This window comes from Leucopleurus acutus (genome assembly GCF_964270905.1).
Source record: "Leucopleurus acutus genome assembly, chromosome: 16".
Taxonomy (NCBI): Eukaryota; Metazoa; Chordata; class Mammalia; order Artiodactyla; family Delphinidae; genus Leucopleurus; species Leucopleurus acutus.
The window spans coordinates 69,972,291-69,996,560 of NC_139158.1; the positions used below are offsets into that span (position 1 = coordinate 69,972,291).

Here is a 24,270-nt window from a genome sequence, read left to right on the forward strand (position 1 = left end):
TCTCACACTCCTCACCTGCCTTCCCCACCTTGGCCAGTCGCATCCCAGATGCCTGACTGTCCACACGAGAACCCCTGTCACCATCCGTGACTTCTCATTCACCTCCCACATCCAACTGCTCCCTAAACCTGTGGACCTCCACTCTCTCCTGTTTCCAGATTCTTCACCAGACCGTTTCCTATCAGGAGTTCTGACTCTGCCACACCCCCACTTCAGCTCCGCGTGTCTCTCCTCCCTGCACAGCAAGGGCTTTCTACCTGCGCTCCTAGAACACCAGGGGTTCTGCCGAAGTGCCCAGAGCGGCTGACTCTCCCAGGAAGGGGCACCAGGAGGAGCCCAAAGACTAGCGTGGGTGGAGCTCCCGACCCCACCTCCTGCTTCACTATTTCAAAGGCTGGGCTTGCACGAAAGCTTTCATTCCCAGAAAGGAGTCTGTTGCTTCCAAGAGTAAAAGTCTGATATTTACCATACTGCGGACCAAGACCCAAACCCCTTAGCCTGGCACGGGCGGCCCTCTGCAAGCTGGCCCAGCTGTATCGTCCAGCATCACCACCCTCTTCTCCTCCTGACATCCCCCCAGCCCCACTGCCACCGAAGCTGTCCTGCAGATGAGCCGACACAGTGACCCCCGCGGGCCTTTGCCCCTGCTGTTCCCTCTGCCTGGAGAGACTTACCCAGCAACTTCATCCCCCAGATGCCAGATCTCTGCTGCCTTCTTCCGGGCCAAAGTCACCTTTCTGAAGTCTTCCCTCACCCTCTGGGCAGAAGTAATTGCTCTCCGTTCCCGGCCAGCACAGCACTTCGCGGCTGACCTCTATTATAGTGCTGCCACACGAGGTGGGGACAATTTGCTCATCTGTCTCTGTAGCAGGAGTGTGAGCTCCTGGAGGGCTGAGGCTACAGCTCAGACCCAGTTTTCTTCTTCCCACAGAAGGCCTGCCCAAGGCCAGTGTTCACAAGGGAATCCTCTGAGTTACTCTGGGTTTCCTTCGAGACAGTGATGGGATGGCTTTCCAAAACCCTACAAGGCCATCATCACCGCCTCCACCCAGGAACAGCTGCCCTGCCACAGGGGTGTGAGCCCCAGAAGCTGCCCCATGACACGTGTCCTGTGGCCTGACCAATGTGCTGTAGGCACCTGAAGCTTGGAAATGTCACAGGCAGAGGAGCTAAGGCATGGCCTGCTGGGACACAAGGGTCACCTGTGGTAAAGCCAGGCCTCGGCGGGGTGATCAGTGGGCAAAGGGTCAGTGGTTCAAGCCCCAGGCTCTGTTAGTCTGGCTGCATCACGGAGCGGGGAGGGTGGCTGAGCGTGGCTGGGTATCAGGCTGTGCTGCACGGCTGGAGATGCTCAGAGCTCGGGGAGGAGCCTTCTCTGTGAGCTCTGCATGATTAGGAGCGATACCCTAACCAGTGTCTGGGCGATGGAGCAGCAGACTCTGGTCCTGGGCAGTGAGGGGGCTGGATGAAGCTCACAGACAGGGGGAGTCATTGCTGGACCTGGGAGGGCCGGGGGTGGGGGGGTGGCAGGGCCTGGCAGGGGACTCCCTGGCCTCAGCTGGAAGCTGAATGGGCTTGGCTTGGTGCTCACTGGCAGACAGTGCCCACCAGAGGGCAGCTGGGTTGGGCAGCGGCAGCAGAGGGCTGTCCCTCCAACTCTTGGGCACGGCTGCTCGAACACACCTGAGCACCTAGGCCTGGGCCAGGCCTCCTCCTACCTGGGCAGTGTCCAGCTCATTCAGCATCACCACAGAGGAGCAGTTATAATCGAACACCAGCCTCCAGAAGTCCGCCACGGTGTTGGGTAGAGGGTGTTGTGTGACCACGAACGCGGCAGGCTGCTTGTGGCTCTGACAAAAGAACGACACAGGCTTCATGAAGTATACACCCACCAGCGACGTTCTGATGATGATGAGTTGGCTGCCAGAGGCCCCCTGGGTCTGCCAAATAGACTACACAAAGCAACCGCCCGTTCTTATCTCAGGGTGCCCTGGTGGCAAAGGGGACCTTCTCATAATGAACTCATTCTCCTCCAGACTAAGACATTTCATTAGCAAGGTGTCACTCGGATGGGGATTATCCAATAAATTATTTATGACTTGGAGCTCAGCAAACAATCCTCATTACAATATGAAATGGAAGATCCCGGATGCAGATTTGCTGCTCTGCCGGCCAAGGCACCTCTTGGGATAAAAGGGATATTTTGTGTCCCTGTGCCCACAATGATGGAGGAGGGGTTGGCTCAGCCAGAGGCAGAGAGTCTCCTGGAGGGGCTCATAGTGCAGGAGGTTCACTCCTGCCCCAAGGCTGGAATGCGGGCTGAGCTGGTCTGGCAGAAGGTGGGCACTGCGTCCTGTGAGCCAATGGGGCAGTGAAGGTGCTCAGCTTTTAGAGTCAGGCAGACCCGGGTTCAAACCCAGCTTTGCCAGTTGTACGTTATAAGTCATTCATCCATCCATCCATCCATCCATCTATCTCCCAATCATTCATTCATTCATTCATTCATTCAAGCTCATTTATAGAGTGACTTTTTTTAAATCAGTGCTGAGCACTGGAAAGTTATTAGATCTCTCCAAATCTCAGGTTCTTCAACTGGAAGATGGGATTCATAACTCCAAGGGGATGGCTGTGGTACAGACTGAAAAGATATGCACGTGGAAAGTGCAGCAGGCAAGAACCCAGCTGTGAGCCCGCTGGCAGGGCGGGACCATCCCTGACTCGGTTCTTCGTCCTTGGCACTAGCATCATGGCCGGCACACTAGACGCCCAGTACAGGTCCAGCAAACAACTGAATAAACTCAGTCCCACGTTACAGGTGGGGAACTGAGGCCCAGAGCAAATGGCCTGTGTGAGTCTGGACCACATCTGAAGCTTCAACTGGGTGCTACTTATTACAGTACCTGTGAGAAGGTATTTGGACAGATTGCGGAGCGTCTCCGCTTCATTAGTGGTTTGTAAAACCTGAGAAATGACTCATATTCTCAACAAGTTTTCTTGAGTGATTGTTCATGCCTGTTTCCGGTGGAGTCACAGGGCAGCAGAAGGATGGGGAGGGAAGAAGAGTTTGCCCATTCAAACCAGGAAAAGTCTCTGGCAAAAGACTGCCAAATAGAATACCTAAAGCACCTGCCATTGCTCTTATTTCTTGGTGTCCTGATGGCAAAGAAAATGCCTTGCAACCGTGGATGCCACAGATGCACTAGGGGGTCTTGTCTTCGAAGGGTCTTCTCCTGCCAGTGGAATGGTCAGAGGAAGAATCTAGGAGAACAGAATGTTGAGTTCCCCCAAAAGCCAAACTCTAGTGGCAGAAGCTGGTCTGCAGACATTTCCAGACATGGAAAAAAATCTAGGCTTTAAGAGTCAAAAGACTTGGGGTTCAGACCCTGGCTCCACCCTTTCTGAGAGCGTTGACCTGGAGACAGTCATGGAAATTCTCTGACCCTCAGTACCTCATCCAGAAAACGGGAATAATCATATCCAAATGCAGAATGAGATAGTCAACGTTCAGGATCTGACATACTGCCCAACACTCAGTGAATGTTAGTTTTCTTTCCATTTTCCCTGTCTCTGTGATAAATGCTCTATTAGGCCAGCATACCTGACAAAGCCTTATCTGAAAATATGTTCGAGATCTGTGCTCCTGCCGGGTTTCAGGGATCAGCTGGCAATCCATTTCATGGATAACATCATCCTTTACCAAGGGAAACATTAAAAATTAACCCAGAGGACTTCATATTTTTCTGCTAGCAGCAAAGCTGCCATGGTTACCAGATAATGCCCAAACCGAGCTGGAATACAGATAAGGACTTTTTTTTTTTTTTTTTAAATAAGAAAGGCAAAGACCCCAGTGATGGCTCACAGGAGAAATTCCCTGTGGACAAAGAGAATACAGTCAGCATCAGAGCCTGGCAGAAGGCATCTGACTCCAGGCAGCATCTAACATACTAAGCGGAGGCCAGGAGTGTGTTTGATCCTTGGATGAGGAAGGAAAGGAGGGGGAGTTGGGACAAGGGGGAGACAACGCTGGAAGGAACTTGGAAGTGTGGGTGCAACCCCAGGCCCCATCTCTCACCACACACGTGTGTGTGCACGCACGCATGCACACATACACACACGCATGCATACGTGCACACACTGACGTTGGAAGACTCCAAGCTAAAGCCTGCAGTCTTCCCTCCACATCCAGCTATTTGATCTGACCAGGACAAGACTCCCTGCTTCTGGCCCCAGAGCCAGGGTTTCCATGGAGGACTTGGGCACCCTGTGGGCAGAGGCCAGGGCAGGCGCCCACAAAGCTGAGGTAGGCACTGCCTTCCTGTCAGCACTGCCTTCCTGTCACCCCTCTGCCTCTAACAAACACTTAGGATGCTTGGGGATAAATTTCAAGAGGATTACTGGTCAGAGAGGTAGTTGGCCTTGACCCCAGCGGACAGTACCCCATGTTCCTTCCTGTTCCAGGTAAGATGGGAGGTTCACGTGGGCTGGATGGACTTGACCTTCAGGTATAGGTGGAGAGAGGGACCTGGAAGGGCTCTTCCCCAGTCAAGCAATGGTGTTCTTGGTCCCGAGTCTTGGGAGGAAAGATGTCTGCATCTTACTGAATCAAGCAAACTGAGGGGAGGCTCAAGGAATAAATTCTAGAGTAAGTCACTAGCTCTCGGGGTATCTTTGAGTGAGTCTCTTTCTCTGGCCTCAGTTTCCTTTGCTGGGAAGTGCATGGATGAGACTGGATGATGCACGGTTCCTTCCAGCTGCAAACATCTCACATCCTGGAAGTGGAGGGATGATACCTGGCAGTAGCTGGAGGACCCAGGGCAGAAGCATACAAGTCAGGAGCATGGGCCCCCTGGGGTGGGAACATGACCCCCTAATCCCAAACCAGGTCAAGGGAGGTGTGCGCTTCTTGGACTTGATGCTGAGAAAGCAGGAGACGGTGCCCCTAAGAGAACAGTAGGAACGTGGCTGGCATGTAGAATGTTTTATGAACCGAACTTAAGGCTGAGAGTCAGCTCTGTACATAGCAGGAAGGGGGACTGGTCAGGCCTGTAGCCTCACTGTGGTGTCAGGGGACCCACTTTAAGCTTTTGGTTTATTCTTTCAGACCTTTATGGGAGCAAAAGGGCTAAAAGCACAGCTTGTATATAGGTCTGGATCAGAGCCTTCAGGGGGAGAAAGGTCTTGTGGGCCAAAAAGATCAGAAGGAGAGGCTGGCTTGGGCAGGGGGATGTCAAGGCCCTGGGCTCCAGCCACCTCCCCCTTGGGAAGAAGTTTTCCCTGGAATGCCAGCCAGGAGCTTTTCGTGGCAGGGCTCCACTTACATCCATCAGTGCCGCATTGATGTAGTTGCTGGATTCTCCATCCACCGAGATGAGGAAGGGCAGGCAGCGGTCCAGAGGCAGGACATCCATGCTCCGATTCTTATCATGGTTCCGGGGCAGGAGACCGATGCTGCAGTCCTCGGGCCGGACGCGAGGAGTCACGATGTTGAGGGTCTATGGGGTCAAGGGCAGATAGGCAGGTACTTCTTAGATGGTTGCCCTGAACAGAGGAGGCAGCAATGTTCAAACTCCCTTCATCCTCCAAGCCTGTCTGTCCCTCCAGTCCTTTTCCCAGGACTGTTCTCTTCCGTGGTGACGTTCTATCATCTCCTGATGGCTGCTCCAGGCCCTGGGGGCTGAGAGCCTCCGCCAGGGGCTGTGGGACACCACCACAGGGCCAAGGCTGCAGGGACGGCACACACTCATGCGGGCTCAGACACAGGCTCTGAACACCTGCCAATCATCTGAGCTGAGTTACTCCTCTCAGCCATCCTGCATGAAATGGTGGGCCAGCCAGGAGGTCATAAGGTGGGGAGTGGGGGCAGGGAATCCCTAATGACTTTTAAATTAGGGATTTAAAAGTCACTTTTAAAGTGCCACGGAAGGAAAGAAATGATTTTACCAGCGCGCCTCTCAGAGAGAAAGCTGTTTGAGAATGGAAGGAAGGGTTCTTGGATGAGACGCCCAGGATGAGTGAGAGACCCCCAGAGAGCAAACTCTAGTTTGTCTGAAAAATTCAGGGCTTGTGTTCTGCAGAGTAAGTCTTGCAAGTGTGGGGCTAGAGCTGAAACTGTCCCAGCCAACAGACTAGATGCTACGTGCAACCACCAGGGGTCCGTGTCCTCCATCCTTCCCCCATTCAGCCCTTGGTCTCTACTCTGAATCAATAAAGTCTATTTGTTTGAAGGAGGACTAAGCCATTGACCTGGCTGGGGTATCTGCCCGTGGAACCATGGACCTGCATTGGCCCTTCTGGTCCTGAAGCTTCTTTGCTTCCTCCTGCCTGTTCACAGCTCCTGTTGCCCAAAATATGACCCTGGCACTGACCTCAGGACAGTGGGCTGGACTCTGGTTTTGCCTTACTCAGTGATTCAAGTCCAGGCCTCCAGACCAAAGCTGCCACCATTCCGGCTACATGCGCTCCAAGGGGGCAGATCTGTTCTGCCTGAGCTGTGCCCTCAGGGGATGCTTCTCGGAGTTTCATGTGCATTTAAATCACCCGGAGATACTGTTAAATCACAGGCTCTCATTCAGTAGGTCCGGTGGGACCCAAGATTCTGCACATCTAACAAGCTCCCAGGTGAAGCCAACGCTGCTGGTCTTGAGACCCCACCTTGAACTGTGAGGATCTAGGACACACTCCAGTTGTACAGAAATATTGAGAAGACCTGAGTCCCTGCAGGGATCGAGGAGCTTGAAATTCACACCTGTGTCTATAAACTTGTCTCCACATACAGCCTGGACTAGAATTAAATAAGACCTCGGTTCCAAAACATAGTCATAGTTAAAAAAAACAAGTGTCAGCAGTCACTGATTGGTGAGCAGTTGCTCGTGGTGTGCATTTTCTGTTCTGGAATTCCTTCTCAGCCGTCTGGAGCTGCAGACGCTGGAAGGATTTATACATAGCCATTCTTGCAAGGAAAGCCCCAGGGCTGTGCTCAGTGGCACTGAAGTTGGCTGGGTCATGAAGCCTGGGATGTGCTCGTACCTGAAATTCGTCTTTGATTTGGCTGGAGTTGGTCTGGGGGTCCAGCCTGCTGATATTGTAGTAGAGAGAGCGGAACTCGCATACCGGGATGGCCGTGTTGCCGCAGAGACACGCTTCCAGGATGGCGTCGTGCACAAACACATACTGCTCCTGCAGAGCCGAGGCGAGAGGGAACAGGGTGCTGGGTAAGAAGGGTGGCCCGGGGGTTTCTTGTCCACATTTCAGCCTGTGGCTGTGAAGGATGGGCATGATTCATATGGGCAGGATTCATGTTGCAGGATCACTGCTTTCTATCCTATAACCCGAAGGGCCGAGTTGCCGTGTTTCTTGGTGACTGTCTGAGCTGTGCTGAGTTTTGCTCCCTGTGTAAGACTGAACAGCAGAGTCACTGATAAAAATTAGAAACTCCTGGACATGTGGTAGCAGGTGCCCGTGGTGTCCTGCCCATGGCCCGTCAGCCTTCGCCTTTCACTGCTGAAGGCTGCTTACTGCAAATCCCTGAGATTCAGGCTGAGGGCCTTTATCCCCAGCCGGGCCAAAGACTTAATGCCGTGGGAAGGAGGCCTCAAGCAATGCCAGATGGAGACCTGGGGATAAATGCCTACGTTCCCTCTCTCGGGTGGGAAATCTGGAAGAGACACTCCACACCATCTCAGAGCTCCCCCGGCAGGACTGGGCTCCAGCCGTCCACTGTGTCAAACAGCCTGTAAAATACTTTCACAGTGTCGACAGGCTTGACTTCCTTCCGTCCCCTCTCTCATTTCCCCACTTGCCAACCAGTGTGTCTTGGGACACAGCCATTTGTTCCAACCAAGGAAACCACTTGCCCTCGACTCCTTGCCTCAGGCTCTGCTCCTGAAGCGTGCCTCACCCCCTCCGCCATCCCAGCTCTTTGCCGCTCTCGTCCTGGACACCATCCCCCCCCACCCCTTCTCTACGCCTTCAGTGTCTCATTCCCTTGGGAGAGTCTTCTCCAAATCCACCAGGCAGGAGTTGTTGCTGTTCCAGTCGCTCATTAACAAACGTTTGTTGAGCGACTATTCTCCTGCAGAACTTGGCCCATCTCTTTATACAAAATGTTTATCTAGAGGGATTGTGGTGATGTATTTGAATGCCTATCTCCCCCACCAGAGAGCGAGGACCACGATGTGCATAACGCCAGGCAGTGAGCCTGCCTTCCACATGCATGAACCCAGAACAGACAAGGCAGCCTCTCAGCTGTAGCAGCCTCACCAAGAAGCCTGCAGACCGGCCTGTGGGAGTTGGCTTGGAGCCTGGAGCAGGGTCCCAGGTGTGTGAGCCTGTAAGTGAGGGAACTGCCTGCAGAGCCCGCAGTGACTGGCCAGGCCCAAAGCCTTGGGTGATATCTCTTTGCAGGGCTGATGATGGACACAGCTCTTTATCTGCCCCAGCTCCGCTGCCCGGGCACCTACAGCCTCACTAGAACCAGAAGATGGGCTCGTTATAGGAGTAGCAAACCATGGCTTCCAGGCGTAGGAGAGGCAGAAAAGGCTTCCTTGTGAGACAGTGTGGTTCAGGGGAAAGCACGTGGGACATGGGGTCACATGGACCCAAGTTCTACCACTGTCTGGCTATATGAGGCTTTGGGGACACCATTTCTCAGTTTCCTCATCTATAAAATGGGGGCACTAGCAGGAGCTCCCCCATAGGGTTGTTGTAAGGAGTAGAAACAATACTCTGAATACAAAAGACCTGGAGTGACGCCTGGCACATAGTAGGTACTCAAGAATAAAGATGAACCCCTCCCATGTCCCTCGGATCTTGGGCTCTCCAACTGGACAGAGCAGTGCCTGGAGGTCTGCTTCTCACTTGAGGCCAGGAGTTACGAGTTATCTCTCTTGGAATCCCCTGTGCCTAGCTCAGGAACTCAGTAACTTCACCGAGTAAGCCATTCCTGCAGTGCCTGAAGCGATGCTTGGCACACAGTAGGCATTCAATCAATGCCAATCCTTCCCTATCTCTCTCTTCTCCTTCACCCAAGGCAAGGACACCATTCAAAGAATACCTGAAAGTTGCCATTCAGTTGCTGCTTAGATGCCCTCAGAGATGGGGCACACGGCACCACATTCCTCCCTGGTAGGAGGCCTTGCACTGGGGGACCTCAGGGTTGGCAGGGGCGTCCTAGCTTCTACGATGATCTCACCATAGCAAGCCATGTACCCATTCCCTCCCATTTCTCCCATGCCCAGGTCTCTTTCTGTAGGATGCCTCCACCCGTGGGCCTTTCTGTCCCACCATGCTCCTCCTTGGCCAACTGACACCCCAGGACTCACCTCCGTCTGTACCAGGTTGACCCTCTGGGCCCGGAGCTCACGCACGCAGTTGAAGATGTCCACCACCCCTTCATTCTCGGCCATGTCAAGCATGGTGTCGATGGCGATGAAGCAGCCAGTCCTCCCGGCACCAGCACTGGAAGAGAGGACGGTGGTCCATGTTAGGGACCTTGGGGTGGGAGCAGCCCTGGGGAGGCCCCTCCCATTCAGCCCTGTCCCTGAGGACCCTGCAGAGAGGCAGTACACTGCAGAGGTCTGAACCCCAGTCCTGCCAGGAGATCCTAAGCTAGTGACTAAACTTAGAACCTCAGTCCTCTTCTGTAAAATGGGAGAGCAATGCTTGCCTTTGGGGGCTATTTTATCAGGATTGGCTTATTTTTGTTGTACTCATTTAACAAACACTTACTTAGCTGTGACAACGTTCCAGACATTGTTCTAACTGCTTCTGCAGTGCTACCTATTCATTCTCTTATGAGGTTATTAGGAAGTTTCTCACCCTATTACACAGTGAGAAAACGGAGGCACAGAGTGCTGACCTTGCCCAAGGTCACACAGCTGGCAAGTGGTGGAGCTGGGACTTTTCCCCAGGCAGTCTGGCTCCAGAGCTTGTGCTCCTACACTTCCTCTCTTAATAAGATAATGTACGCTTACACAACACGGAGGCGTGCAGTTTGCTCATCTGATGGGTAAAGAGAATCCATCTACATATGCTGGGCACACTGGAAATGCCTAGAAACATGTCTTCCCCACCCCACTTCCCTCCCTCCATCTCTCCCTTCCTTCTGTCTTCTTCAGTGAACGGGTTGATGGATGGAAGCAAGGAGGGAGGGACAAGAGAGATCAGAGGAGGTAACTGAGACGGCAGAAACCAGGTCCTCTGAGCTGTCCCAACGGACTCACAGAGAGTGAGTCCTGAGCACCATGTCCAAAGCCTTGGGTTTGTCTCCACGTGCACCTGCTTTTCCAGGATCATGAGGCAGCAGCATCAGTAAACCGGAGCAGCCGACAGTCCTGAGACCCGGCTCCAGAATCAAGGCCCCTGATACGTACTCGATTCTGACCACTGGTGGCTTCCTTTCGGAAAATCTCAGGCCAAGTACAAAATAGCAAAAGAACTCAATGAGACCCCATGGGCCATGGCCAGACCTTCCCAGATCAGTGGGTTCCAAAATCATAGCACTGAACGAGAGACAAATAGGGCATTTGCTTTAAATGCATATAGTTTTGGAAGTGAAGGCCATACTGCCAGGAGGCCCATCTCCACTGCGTTTTCATTTCCCTCATGGAAACAAGTGTCTTTGCTTGACAATGCGAAAATAAAAGGAAACGAAAAGAGGAAGGGCGATGGGCCAGGAAAGAAAGCAATGTTGAATGACCATAAATCCAAGGAGGACAGGCAGTGGACCAACCGACACCCACAATGGTCTGGAGAGTAAACCCTTGGAAATCCATCCTCCATCACCTGGCAAGTCTTTGATCTTGGTAAAATTTCATGGTTTGAATTGAGTAAAATCTGCCTTGTACTTGCCCCAGAATGCCTCCCCCCAAATCAAAACCCCCAGAAGGGACCCCCAATCAGGCTGGGCCTCAGGGTCTAGGAGGGAACCCAAAGAGCCACTCGTCCACATCTTCTCCCAAGTCTCATCCTCGACCTGTTTTAGGAGAAGCAGCAGCCCGACTTGATTTTGAATCTTGGATCCACCATTAGTGGACAAGCTGCCTGGCGTCTGTGAGCCTCAGTTTTCTCACACATGACACTCTTCCCTACAGGGTTCTTGGGAGGATTGATCCGTTTATTTCAGCCTCACAGAGCAATTAAGCACATGCCATTTGGGGTCAGACCCCTGGGATCAAACCCTGGCTCGACCACTGACTAGCTGTGTGACCTTGGGTGAATGACTCAATCTCTCTGGGTTTCAATACCCTCTTCCATAAAATGAGGCTGATGACAATAGCATTAATAGCACAGTACACGTGAACTGCATGAAATTATGCTGAAAAAGCACAACGCGCATAAATTGCTTAGCCCCGTGCCTGGTTACATGGCCATCTATTATAAATGTTTGCTACCTGTAGTCACCAGCTATTTATTGAGCACTAGATGCTGGGCTCGGGAGTGGGGATGTGAAGATAAGTCAGACATGGTTCCTGTCCTGAAGGATTAACAGTCTGGGGAGGGGGACAGCATCGAGAGGCAGAGAACAGTATATAATATTTTTAAGTGCTTACTGTATGTCTGGAATTCTCTTAGGTACCTAGTATATGTTGGCCAACCCACTTAATCTTCAGGACAGCCTCAGGAGGGGGTACCACTCTGCTCAGGTGTGTCAGGGTGACTTGGTATGGAGACACAGACACAGGGGCGTCATGCAAAGAGGGCCTGATAAATGCTTGCCATTATCTCCCTTTCTTCCTTACCCCTGCTCTGGCTGCTCTCCGGGATATGGGACTTGGGGTGAACATTTTATTGTCCTCGAATTGTCATGAGATGTAAAGCAGAGACTATATGCGGAATGCTTAGAGAGCCCACGGGGCGATCCGTATGGCCTCCTCATCTTCAATGGACTCATCTGTGAAATGGGGTTTCTAATTCACACCTCGCTGTTATGGCGAAGGTAAATGGGTGCTGTGTGAGAAAGGGGTGGCTCTGAGACACCTACAGCTTATGGTGTCTCTCCTTGACTTGGCTCAAGGCCTTGCCTGATGTGGACACTGCCAGGGCAGAGATAACCTGCAGTTAAGAGCATGCGGGGTCTGAAAAGATGGACCAGGCCCAAGGTCACACTGGGAAAGAGAGGCGCTGGCGGAGGAGGAAGCGAGCATGCTAGTTGGCCTTCAGGTCTGGACATCCACCCTCCTCCAATTCCTAATGCCCTTGACATGATACTTCATCTCCGTTTAGGAGGATTCCAAGATGTGCTCATCACTCCCAATGTGATTTCCTGGGTCAGAGCTGAAAATATCTCTTCTCCATAATAAGCTAAAACCCGACACTGTCCATTTACTCTCTACAAAGGACCCCGCAGGCCAGCAACTGATTTTTAAAATAAGAGAAATGAAGAGAAGCACACTTCCGCGGGGGCACCCTGCCGCCACGCCAAGGGCTAGCGTCTGGAGAAAATCATGTTAAACATCCTGGCTCTGCCATTTCACACCTGTGTGACCCGAGCACAGTATCTACCTTCTTAGCGCCTCAGTTTTCTCATCTGTAAAATGGGAATGACAATAATGGCCACCTCTCAAGGTTGGGTGAGAAGTAAATGAAGTAATGCAGGTGAAGTGCATGTGTAGCAGACGCTGTCAGTGCCGAGCCCACATCCTCAGGGTCTTTACTGTTTCAGGGCAACAGCAATAATAACAACTGCTACTGCTACTATTAGTATTATTGTTGTTAGACTTAGGACCCTGGTCTCATCAGAAAGGGCTGGGAAGAGGGGACACAGGCAAAGAATAAAGGCCACTGGACAAGAGAGTACCCCCTTCACCAAGAGAGCAGAGCTGCAAAGGCCTCCTTGTTTAGGGCGGAGCCTTTCACTTACCTGCAGTGGACCACTATGGGCCCAGCTTCTGGGGGATTGAGGAACTTGACCTGGCGGACAAAGCCGAGGAGGCCGGTGGCATAGCAGGGGACGCCGTGGTCGGGCCAGCTGGTGAAGTGGAAGAGGCGGAGCTCCCGGATCTCATGGTAGCCTTTCTGAGGAGAGAATGGCCCTCTGTTCCTCCAGCTGCTGCCCCCAGCCACCCTGCCCAGCACCCATGGGGAGCCACGAGGCCATGAGCACTTAGGGTCCAGCTTCCCTGCTGTCAGGGAGGGCAAGGCCCTCAAAGGGTTAATAGGTGTTGCTGCGCAGAGTGATTCTGCATCTCTTACATCTGGGAACTTCGGAAGTAAATAAAGTGAAACTGATGGTTCTACTGCAGGACTTCTCAGAGCCTTTACTGTGCTAACATACACGCTGAATACCCAAGGGGGCTTATAACATTCACACTGTTTGCCCAGGGGACCCTCTTTTGATAAGTGTTTTTATAGGACTTATATTCAGCAGAACAGATTCAGAAAAATGTTAGACTTCAACTCCAAGTTCGAGTTGTTTCCAGGGGAATACAAGGCCTTTCACTGATTGAGGACTGGTGTCCTTCAGTTCTCCAGTCTGGTCTATGATACTCTCCAGGACTTTCAAAATTAAAAAGGCAGACTTCTTTGTTAATTAGATTCTCATTTAGAATGATAAAATATGAAACAAACAAAAGCAGAGCTTCTCTGACTGACGGGGGTGGTGGGGCCTGGAGCTCCCATCGTTCCCCTTCCCCTCCCCCCACCCTTCACATAGACATGCTCCAGGCCAAATGGCAGTTCTTGACTAGTCTATGGTCAGGTTATGCCTCTGAGCCTTTGCTTATGCACTGCCCCTACCTACCTTTCTCTACCTAGCAATCTCCTGCAGATATTAGAGGCGCTGAATAGGAAGAGTGTTCGATGGTTCATTTTTTCAGTTAAAAGATATTCACCGAGGGTTACCTGTGCCTAGCCTTGTGCTAGGCACTAGGAAGGTGGAAATAAAGGCCAAGTCCCTGTCCCTGGAACAGCTCATGGTCCAGTGGGGGAGGCAGGCCCCTAAGTGGACCTTTAATTCCATTAAAGTGCATAAAGGAGTGTCAGCTAATCCCATTAGGGAGAGGAGAAATCAGAGAAGGCTTCCTGAAGGAGGGGATGCCTGACCTGAGTCTTGAAACATATTAATAATGAAAATAATAGCTAACGTTTATTAAGCATCGACTATGTGCCTGTCACTCTTCTGATTTCTTCAATGTATTAATTAATTTAATCCCATATCAATCCTCATATTATCATCTCCATTTTAGGGATGAGGAAAGTGAGGCCAAGCAAGGCTGAGGAACATGCCCAAGGTCACACAACTAGTAAGTTGTAAAGTTACAGTCTAAAGCCTAGCTGTCTGGCTCCACAGTCTGTCCTCCTGATTGTATGATACACTGAGGCTAAGTATTACCCAGTGGAAGGATGGAGGGATTCCTAGGCAGAGAGGCAGTTGGGGCAAAGGCCTGGGGACAGGACTTAGCAGAGTACGTGAAAAGAATCACTAACAGCCCAGGGCAATTCCAGAGAAGAGTGGAAGACAGGCAATGATGGACAGCGGGATGGGGCGGGGGGTGGGGTGGGGGTGGGGGGAGGCTGGGCAGCTACTGAATGCTGCAAGGCTTTGTATCCCACTTTAAGGCCTTTGGGTTTTATCCCAGAGTCATCGGGGAGCTATAGGGAGGCTGCCCAGATAGTTGCACAGAAGAGGAAACGCATCACCAGATGGGCGTCTTGGAAGGATCACACTAGCCGCTACGTGGAGGAAGGATTTGCGGGGGGGTGTTGGTGGGCTGTGTAGAGGGCGCCAGGTCCCCTTTCCTGGGCCAGTGCACCCATCCCCAGCTACCCTGACCTTGGCTGTGGACAGCTAAAAATTACCCCTTCTTCAGAGTTGCTCTCAGCTGAACAGGAACCACCTCCTTTGGGAGCGGGGGATGGGCAGCTGGCATTCAGTGACCAACCGATTTTGTCAGTTTGCCCAGGGCTGAGGGGTTTCCCAGGACATGGGATTTTCAGTGCTAAAGCCAGGGTGGTCCTGGGCAAACCAGGATAATGGGTTACTCTCATGGATGTGCCAAAGAACCCTTTGCCTCAAGATGGGCCCAACTCTGTGGTGTAACTCATGCCCCAGATCTCCCTGTGGGACCAGGCCACATCCTTGCTCCGCTCCTTCCCCGCCCTGTACTGCCTCCCTCATCCCCCTTCTCCCCTGGGTTCTTCCTCAACACATCATCAAGGGCACCCAAATCCATGCCTTAGGCTCTGCTTCCTAGAAACCTAAACTAAGACTGGGGGCAAGACTAGAGGCAGAAGCCCCGTCAGGAGGCAGCTGCAGGGTCTGGACAGGAGTGAACAAAGGCTGGGGTTAAAGCGCTGACAGAAGAACTGAAGTAGAAGATAAAACAGCTTCGAGAATACTCAGAGTTTTTCACCCCACCCTCCAAATCAGCTCAGCCCCTGGAAGCCCTCGTTCAAGCCCACACCACCTGCACCGCAACTGTTTATCAAGGGTCCTCTCTTCCTGGTGGGACTGTGTTCTCTTCAAGGGACAGACAATGCTTCCTGTTTATTATTTCTGGGTCCCCAGGAACTGATTCTGAGCTGATAACCCAGGCAGTGTTTGCTGAGCACCTGTGGAGAGGCTAAGTTGAGTTAATCCTCCGAGGCCCATGGAGACCTTGAAGGGTGTCTTCCTACGGGTAATAGCTTCCCTGGTGATTGAAAGAAAGACAAAAAGACAGCCTGAGAAACGGCTACGACTCAACACACTGGGTGGGCTGCAGTTCCCCAAGGCCTCCCCTTGGCTCAGAGTCTGGGTCCCCAGTCACCCAGCTCATGCCCAAGTATGGGAGCTGAGACTGGTGTTCGTGGCGCTATGTTCCAGGCCTCAGCTGCAGGAGCGCTGGCTGTTAGTGACTCACACATGCCCCCTTTTCTGGAGATGTGCTCTCAGCCGACAGGAGCCCACCCCGGAGGTTACCCCGCAGCGGCTGGTCCGCAGCCAGTCAGTGGACTGAGGGCAGCAAGCGGGCACCTCTGCGGTGTGTTTACGCTCCAGAGGCCCCCATGGGTCAGGCCTAGGCCAGACTTTGCCAGAGACTCTGAACTTGCCCCGCCCCTTCCTCTTTCCTCTCCAGCTTCTCTTGCTGTCTTACAAGTTTCTCTGGGAGTGCTCCCTTGATACACCACGTATAAGGGAAACCTTGTCTCAGGCTCTGCTTCTAAGGAACCCAGCCTAAGATCACAGCAATGTACCTTGTAGCTGAGGGGCGTCCTTCCCTCCTGGCTCTTCATCTGAGTCTGCAGATACGGGCCTTTAGGAGCCCAGGGGTTGGAGGGGGCAGTGTTGGGAGCAAACAGTGTGTCCTGCCAGCACCGTGCATGCAGGAAGGGCACCATGCATGTGCCTGCTTTGGCACTCACAAGGACCTGTCAATCCCCAAGGGCACAGTGCTCAGAGCACCGAAGTCCCTGGTGTTTTTGCATCCTCAGGCCTGTGGCCACTTGGTTCATTAATGACGTTACTTTTAGAAAATGGCAGCTATGGTTTTGACAACTGTCTCCAGACACTGGTAAATGTCCCTGTGGGACAGTCACCCCCAGCTGAGAACCACAGGCCTAGAACATGTCAAGATCTTCTTTCCCCTCCTGACTCTGCGTGGTTCTTTCCCTCTTCCTGGGATAATATTCCTCCTGCTCTTCCCTGGGCTGGCTCTTTCTCATCCTTCACTGTCTGCTTACATGCCTCCTCCTCCTGGAGGTCCTCTCTGATCACCCCACCCTCCCGTGGATTTCTGTCTCCCCCGCTTGGCATGTTTCCTCTGTGGCTTTTATTACCATATGTCATTATTCTATTTGTCTGGCGAATTCTATTTGTCCCTCCTGCTAGACGCGGGGTTCTTTGGAGCAGGGTCCACGTCCAAGCTGATTGCCGATCTCTCATTGGTGCAGGGTGGGTACAGAGCAGCCCCTCGGTCGCTGCCATGTCCTGGATGAACAAACGAGCTGGCGTGCCTGGAGGGCAGGCTGCACACGGCCGCAGGGAAGCTTACCTTCTGGACTGTGAAGGTGCGGATGATATACTCTGCCAGGGGCTCTGTTTCGATCAGGGTGACTTTAATGTCTCCGTAGACCTCCATGTCATCCGGCCAGTATCGCACACACTTCACCTGCGGGCAAGGACAGGGACAGGACGAGTGAGTGGGCGGCTGAGCGTGTGTGGCCATCTCATCTGGCTTCCCGCCCGAGTAAACTCAAGGGCGACCTTGGTGGACTTTCAGCCAAGGCATTCTCAGCTGGCCGGGGAGGGCAAAATGCACAGGGACCAGCTCACTCCTAGAGGAACTGGAGCCGCGGGGGATAACGGTGGTACCTTCTCTGGCAGAGCTCCTGGTACTTTTCAAATCCATTCCCACACTAAGAGATCAACTAGATCTGGGTGAGATAGGCAGGTGGTGATCTCCCCACTGTACAGATGAACATCATACTCAAGTCGGGAGGTTTGGTGACTTGTCCAAGGTCACGTGGCCAGTTTTCTACCTCTGGCTGAGTCCTCTTTTTCTGCGATAGGCTGGGGCAGCTGAGTAGTATCAGCAGAGCAGAGATGAGAATAAAAGGTGGGAATAGTGAGGAGGTGGAAGCAGACATGGCAGGGAGAGGGTCATTAATATTACGAGGGGGATGGAAGGAGAAAGGCTCGTTGCTGGGAAAAGGAAGGAAGGTGCTGGGCTCAAAAGGAAGACGTTTGCAACTGCTCTCTGCCCCAGGGGTGGGTGCAGAGGCCACGAACAAGCCACTCCCACACCTGGTTCTGAGTCACATGCCGCAGGAGGAAAAAGAGATCGCTTTCCCCGTAAAAGAACAAAAGTATTACCATTCCGGGGGACGCCGAGCGGCTTAGAGTGGCATTTCCCACAGTGTGTCCCGCTGGGTGCTGATAGGTGTTAGGTAAAAAACAAGAAACAAAAACAAACAAAAAAAGGTTTTGTGGTCAAATGAGTTTGGGAAATGCTGGATTAAACAAAGTTAAATAGGCCACGTTGCTACAGGACTGCTCGGCTCGTTCACGTGCTAATGCTAATGTGCTTTTCGACTCTCCGAAAGGGGCAACGAGTACACAGCATTTCCCAAACGTATTTAACCATGGAACCCCCTGTTCGCTAAGCATCATGCAGACTAGCATCCCGTGGAACCCACTTAGGGAAATGCTGATTTAGTGCAACAGGGTCTGGAGGCAAATGGATGCATTGCTTCATTCTAACGCTGTAGCTGAGTAGCTTCCAGAAAGTACTGAAACCTCTCTGAGCCTCAGCTTCCTATGAATAACGATCGCTAACACTTACTAACTGCTTACAGTGTCCAGCTCTCCTTGCTGAGTGTTCTACAAATACTTTACACGGATTACTTGAATTATTACTTATCATCACGCCCTGATGAAGCAGATATTATTATTAGCCCCATTTTACAGATGAGGAATCAGAAGCACAGGGAGGCTAAGAAAATTGCCCAAGGTCAACTGTCAGTAAGGGATGGAGCTGGGATGCAAAGCCAGGCCATCTGAATAATTACCAGGAACATCGCCTCGTACAACTGCTGTGAGGTAAAGTGAAGTACTGCATAGTGCACAACAGTGTCTGGCACAGAGCTTCGCTCCTAGCAGGAGTTTCATGAAGAAATTGCTCTCCTGTCCCCTGTCCCAATTCGAATTAGATTCATAATCAAGGGAATCTGTCTCCAGTGGGGGGGACATGTTCTAGAACAGGCTGGAATGTGCCTCTGAATTCTTAAATCCTGGGCTGGACATTTTGTCCACAGTAGCTGCTCCCTGGGCCTGAGTCCCTGGGGCGCAGTCTTGAGTAGGGGTACCATGACCACGAGAGCGAGAGACAGGAGTCAGGGATCGTGGCCGGGTGACTTCAGGGCATCCACTCCACTCCTTTGGGTCTGTTTCCTCATCTGTAAAACTGGGCAATGGACTAAATAAGAGTGGGCTCAAGGACAAAGTCTCTTCTGGCCCTCAATTCCTGTTAGGCCACGAGATGTCCAAAGCCCTTTGCTGAATCATGACTGACAGCCCGGATTCTCCCCCTTCCCATTATCTTGGAGGCCAGGACTCTTCATTTTAATGGATTATCTGGTTCTTGCTAGAAGAAAAACTTACCTGCCCTGTCTTTAGTTAGCTCATGTGGTAAGCAGAGAGGCCCTCTTGGTTCTAGTGTCTGTGCACCCAGCACCCACCCACCCACATGCCACGGTTTACCAAGTAGGCGAAAGCAAAAGCTGGGAAGAGAGTCCCATTTCTAAGCCCCAGGAGTAGCTAAGGAGCACACAGGAGAGAGTCGAGACAGAGCAGAGTGAGAGACCAAGGTCTAAACCCTGAAGAATGTCAAGGTTTCAAGGAACAAAGGGTCAGATGCTGCTGAGAGGTTGAGTACAATGAGAAGAGAGAAATGGCTACTGGATTTGTCAACATGAAGGATGCTGGGGATACTGACGAATCACTGTGGGTGGGATGGAGGGAGCAGCTACACTGCAGTGGGTGGAAGAGAACGGGAGTGAAGCAGCAGAGCCTGTGTGTGAGGTTTCAGAGTCTGGCAGAAAAGCAGGGACAGGAGCAGCAGTTTCGTTTTGCCTGCTTTATACTTTTAAGGGGGAAGGTACTCAGGATGTCTGTATGCTGAGGGAAGTAATCTAGCTATGGGAAAGAGAATTACTTTCCAAGCGAGAGGGGGAGAATGAGACATTCTTGAGCGGAATCTGTGATTCAAGGCACTAGGAATTGCCTTTGAAAGGGCAAGAGTCACTTCTCCTATCACATTAGGCTGCGCCATAAGAAACAGATGATATTCTACCATTTGGGGTCAACAAAAACAGCCATGTCTTATGGTTCAGCCTGATAATAGAGGAGAAGAATGAGAAGATGGCTGTAGACACAAGTAGGATGCAGCTTTGCGGTGTGAAGATGAACATTCACGTCTGATGGCTGTAATTCCCTCAAAGTCTATGAGATGACGTCATCAGCGGACAGTGAGGGTGGAGAAAGGGGCGAGTGGGTTTTGAAGGGAAAAGATGTTCCTCGACTATGAGCAGGAGGGAGGACTTGACCCGCGTAGGATGCCGTGAGGGTGAAATGTGGAACGGGAGGCACTTGGCACAGAGAGATGCTGGGCAGCGGAATGCCAGCCAGCAAACTCCATCCAGGTACCCATGGGAGGGGCTTACCCTGCCCACTTCCACGAGGTTTGTGACCATGACGATGCTGGCCGAGTTCTCCTGCCAGATCATTCTCCAGAAGTCCTTTACGGTCTCCTGCATGGGACCTGCCAACAGAGAAGGTGTCAGGGTCAGACTGCAATGGCAAGGCAGCAGACAAGAGGCTTGTCCCTCCCGGCTGGTCGGTCAAGGCTCCGGATGGGTGAGTAAGAGGGAGGTCAGCGATTCCTATTGGGACACAAGTAGCGGAGACTGGGGACTGAAGCGTGTGAGGTCAGAGTGCACGAGAAAAGCCACACTCCAGCTAGCAGGGTCTGCAGCGTCCCCTGGAAATGCCCGCAGATTCTCCTCTTCGTCGCCCTCCTGCTCAGACCCTTTCCACCAGCCCCACTTTCCCGCCAACCCATCACCTTATATTAGGGGTTAATGACATAGCTTAAGGGAGTTTTCAAAAATTGGGCTCCAGAACCTCAGTGAGAGATGGGAAGGAAATTGCGGTGGGGGTGGGGTGGGAGGGCAGAGGAGCTGCCAGGAGTCAGATGCTGAGAGCACAGACAGAAGATGCCCGATTCTGAGCTTGACAAATGCATTTGTCTGGAGTCTGGACAGAAAGGAGGGAAGAAAAACAGATAAGAAATGGGAGACAGAATCTGAGAGTCCAAAGCAATTTCCTTGGAAATTTCTCTTTCAATGTCCTGGGCCTCCATCATTTCTAAAATTACAAGAGTAATAAGTGTATCTGATACAAAATTCTGAATGCCATTTTTCTGTACAAATATATATATATATATATGTGTGTATATATATTGTATTTGCTATAATAAGCGTTATATCTATTATACGTATTTTCCCATGCCCTTAAAAACTCTTACCTGCTGTGACATTTTTCATAGCTGCATAATTTTCCATAATATGGAAGTGTCACACTTGAACCAATCTACCAATTGATGGGCAGTTAAGATTTTTCACTTTTTTTCCTATTAGATAACACTGTGAAGGGTATCTTATTATATGTGTCACTGTCCACATATATATAATCACCCACAGGATTTCCTCCCAGCACAGTCTGAGAGGTATAGTCATTTTTAAGTCTTCTGATAACATCCTGGTAAGTTGCCTTCTAGGAGCGCCGGCTGCCTCTCTCTCCCGTGCACACGCCCATTGAGGAGATAAGGCACGGAGAGCTCCAGGTCCGAATGGTGGGTATTGACGGCACATGCCTGAGGCTGATGCTTTTGGTCCAGGGCCCATCTCTCCTGACCATTTCCTAGTGACACCCCTTTCCTCTCTCCCTTACGTCCCTCCCCCCATAGCTGAACTTGTCACCTCCTTCCTTCCCAAACAAATGAACAATCTCGAGACCTCGGGAGGCTCTCCAGCCCTACTCCTATATGACTTCTTGGCTGGCAGAAGCTCACTCCTCTCCTCCAGTGTAAGGCGAGGGCCCTTTAGAGGAAAAGGAGGGCACTTACCTTGAGTAGCAATGTAGTGCCGAGGCCGATGGTACCCCTGGATGACAAAAGAAAAGTACAGTGAAGCTTACAAACAGCACAGTACTAATGATTATCCTTTCCAAGGCTTGGTCTCTTCATAAGCAAAATGAAACTAGCATTAGACATTTCCCAGAGAAGTAGCAAAGATTAAATAAGATAATGCACGTAAAATGCTTAGTCCATCACTAAATGTTAGCTATTATTATAGTTCCTTGTGAGGGGCCCGTACAGGTTTGCCTTGGAGCCACGGACTGGGAGCAAAAGTCAGATGGCCATCAGTTATGGCTATGCACCCAGAAAAAGGTGGAGAAGGAATTTTCAGGTTTCTGTGGGATATCAACCACCACCAAGTCTTTCCTGAGCCGTGATTACATGCAGAACACTGTGCGAGGCCCCGTAAGGCACCTGAAAGAAGAAAACAATCACCTTGCTGGCTCCTCGCATCAGTAACAATTAGGAAAAGATGTCACACTGCCTCTCTGTGCTACATGGCTGGGCTTGGAACTGAAGTTCCTTTCATTTGTGGGGGGGGGGGGGACCCCAGGTAGGTGTGCCCTAGAGACTGATACAGCCACCTTCAGATTCAGAGATCAGTTTCTGATTTCCCTGTACGTTTCAGAGTCTTCAGTAGGCCCTGCTGGGCTCTGATGTGTGGTTACTCTGGTGCCCCATAATCCTAATCATTGGGGAACGGTTGAGGACAACCTTCTCTTTTGTCTGGGCATGTCCTACATGAAGGGTCCCCTTTTTTGCTACAGAGAGGAAGTATATCATATTGGGTAGAAGTTCAAGTTTTGGAGACAGATCTGCACTTAGTACATAACATTGAACGTAATTAGTATTTATTGAATGAGTAAATACACGAATGAAAGGATAAATCAAAAAAATATATATATGCCAATTATGGAGCCTGTTGGTGGAGAGGGTGTTGCAAAGTCCTGAAACTCCACTTTCTTTTATAGTTAACAATCTCAGGGAAAACAAGTCCGAAAGTCTGATGAACACCTATTTTTGTCTTAAACGTTGCTGATGAGTCTTTGTGTTCTGCTGAGGAGGATAAGCTGCCTCAAGACCCTCTTCTTTAGGAAATCAAATAGAAAAGTCATCTGCATGGTTCGTGGAGAAACAGACATGATGGTGTCTCAGAAGTTCTGGATCTACTTTCTGATTCAAAGATTCATTTCTAAGTCCCCTGTACATCTCTCTACCTCAGACTTCCACTTGCTCCATAAATATTTAGTAGGTACTTTGTAAGAATTACCTGGCATACTCTAGTAACACCTGGGGTGACTGTCAGTAACAACCCAAGGCCAGTGTCATGGCCACAACTGTTGGATTAACCACCAGGAATCAACAGCCCCACCTAAACTCTTTGTTTGCGTGGTCCTGTCTTCTTAGTGGGGTTGTCAGCTTCTTGAGGACACACACTGCCTCCTAAGTTTAAAAAAATTTTCTGTGGAGCCTAGCACCGTGTGAATCTCAGAGCAAATGCCCAATAAACAAGCTGTTGAGAGACCAACCAGAAAGGCAGCATACAGTTATTAGAGAAATGCACATCAAAACCACAATGGGGTCCCACCTCACACTGGTCAGAATGGCCATCATTCAAAAGTCTCCAAATAACATGCTGACGAGGGTGTGGACAAGAGGGAACCCTCCTACACTGTTAGTGGGAATGTAAATTGGTGCAGCCACTGTGGAAAACAGTATGGAGGTCCCTCAAAAAAACTAGAGTTGCCATATGATGCAGCAATCCCACTCTTGGGCACGTATCTGGACAAAACTATAATTCAAAGAGATACACGCACCCCTATGTTCATAGCAGCACTATTCACAATAGCCAAGACATGGAAACAACCTAAATGTCCATTGACAGATGAATGGATAAAGAAGATGTGGTACATATATACAATGGAATACTACTTGGCCATAAAAAGAATGAAATAATGCCATTTGCAGTGACATGGATGGACCTAGAGATTATCATACTGAGTGAAGTAAGTCAGAAAGAGAGAGACAAATACCATATGATATCACTTACATGTGGAATCTAAAATATGACACAAATGAACTTATTTATGAAGCAGAAACAGACTCACAGACATAGAGGACAGACTTGTGGTTGCCAAGGGGGAGAGGGGGTGGGGAGGGATGGATTGGGAGTTTGGGATTACCAGATGCAAACTAGTATATATAGAAACAACAAGGTCCTAGTGTATAGCACAGGGAACTATATTCAATATCCTGTGATAAACTATAATGGAAAAGAATATGACAAAGAATGTATATATATAACTGAATCACTGTGCGGTTCAGCAGAAATTAACACAACATTGTTAACTAACTACGTTTCAACAAAATAAATTAAAAAAAAATAAGAAAGGCAGCATAGCATGGTAGTTTTATGCATGGACTCTGAATTTAAACTGCCTGGGTGTGAATCCTGGCTCTGTCCCTTTTAGGCTGTGTGGTCTGGGGCAGGTTACTTAACCTCCTTGTGCTTCTATTAATTTTGCTGTTAAATGGGGATAACAGCATTTATATTACAGCCTTGCTGTTAGGGTTGTGAGTTAATATATGACAGTTATTATGTATCAGGCACTAGTCTAGGATTTAACATATATGTCTTTGCTATTATTATTATTTT

The 24,270-nt window shown here is 50.7% G+C and overlaps 1 protein-coding gene across 1 annotated transcript in view; it reads right to left on the reverse strand.

The window, feature by feature from the left end:
• PTPRT (protein tyrosine phosphatase receptor type T) overlaps window positions 1-24,270 on the reverse strand; it is a gene marked incomplete at both ends in the record, with an annotated part of 1,082,998 nt that overhangs the window by 21,729 nt on the left and 1,036,999 nt on the right. Inside the window, 9 exon segments of the mRNA XM_082857741.1 lie at window positions 1,719-1,850; window positions 5,319-5,492; window positions 7,027-7,176; window positions 9,321-9,456; window positions 12,860-13,014; window positions 16,971-17,087; window positions 17,792-17,851; window positions 20,140-20,237; window positions 21,603-21,639. Coding sequence (XP_082713867.1) covers window positions 1,719-1,850; window positions 5,319-5,492; window positions 7,027-7,176; window positions 9,321-9,456; window positions 12,860-13,014; window positions 16,971-17,087; window positions 17,792-17,851; window positions 20,140-20,237; window positions 21,603-21,639 — 1,059 coding nt within the window.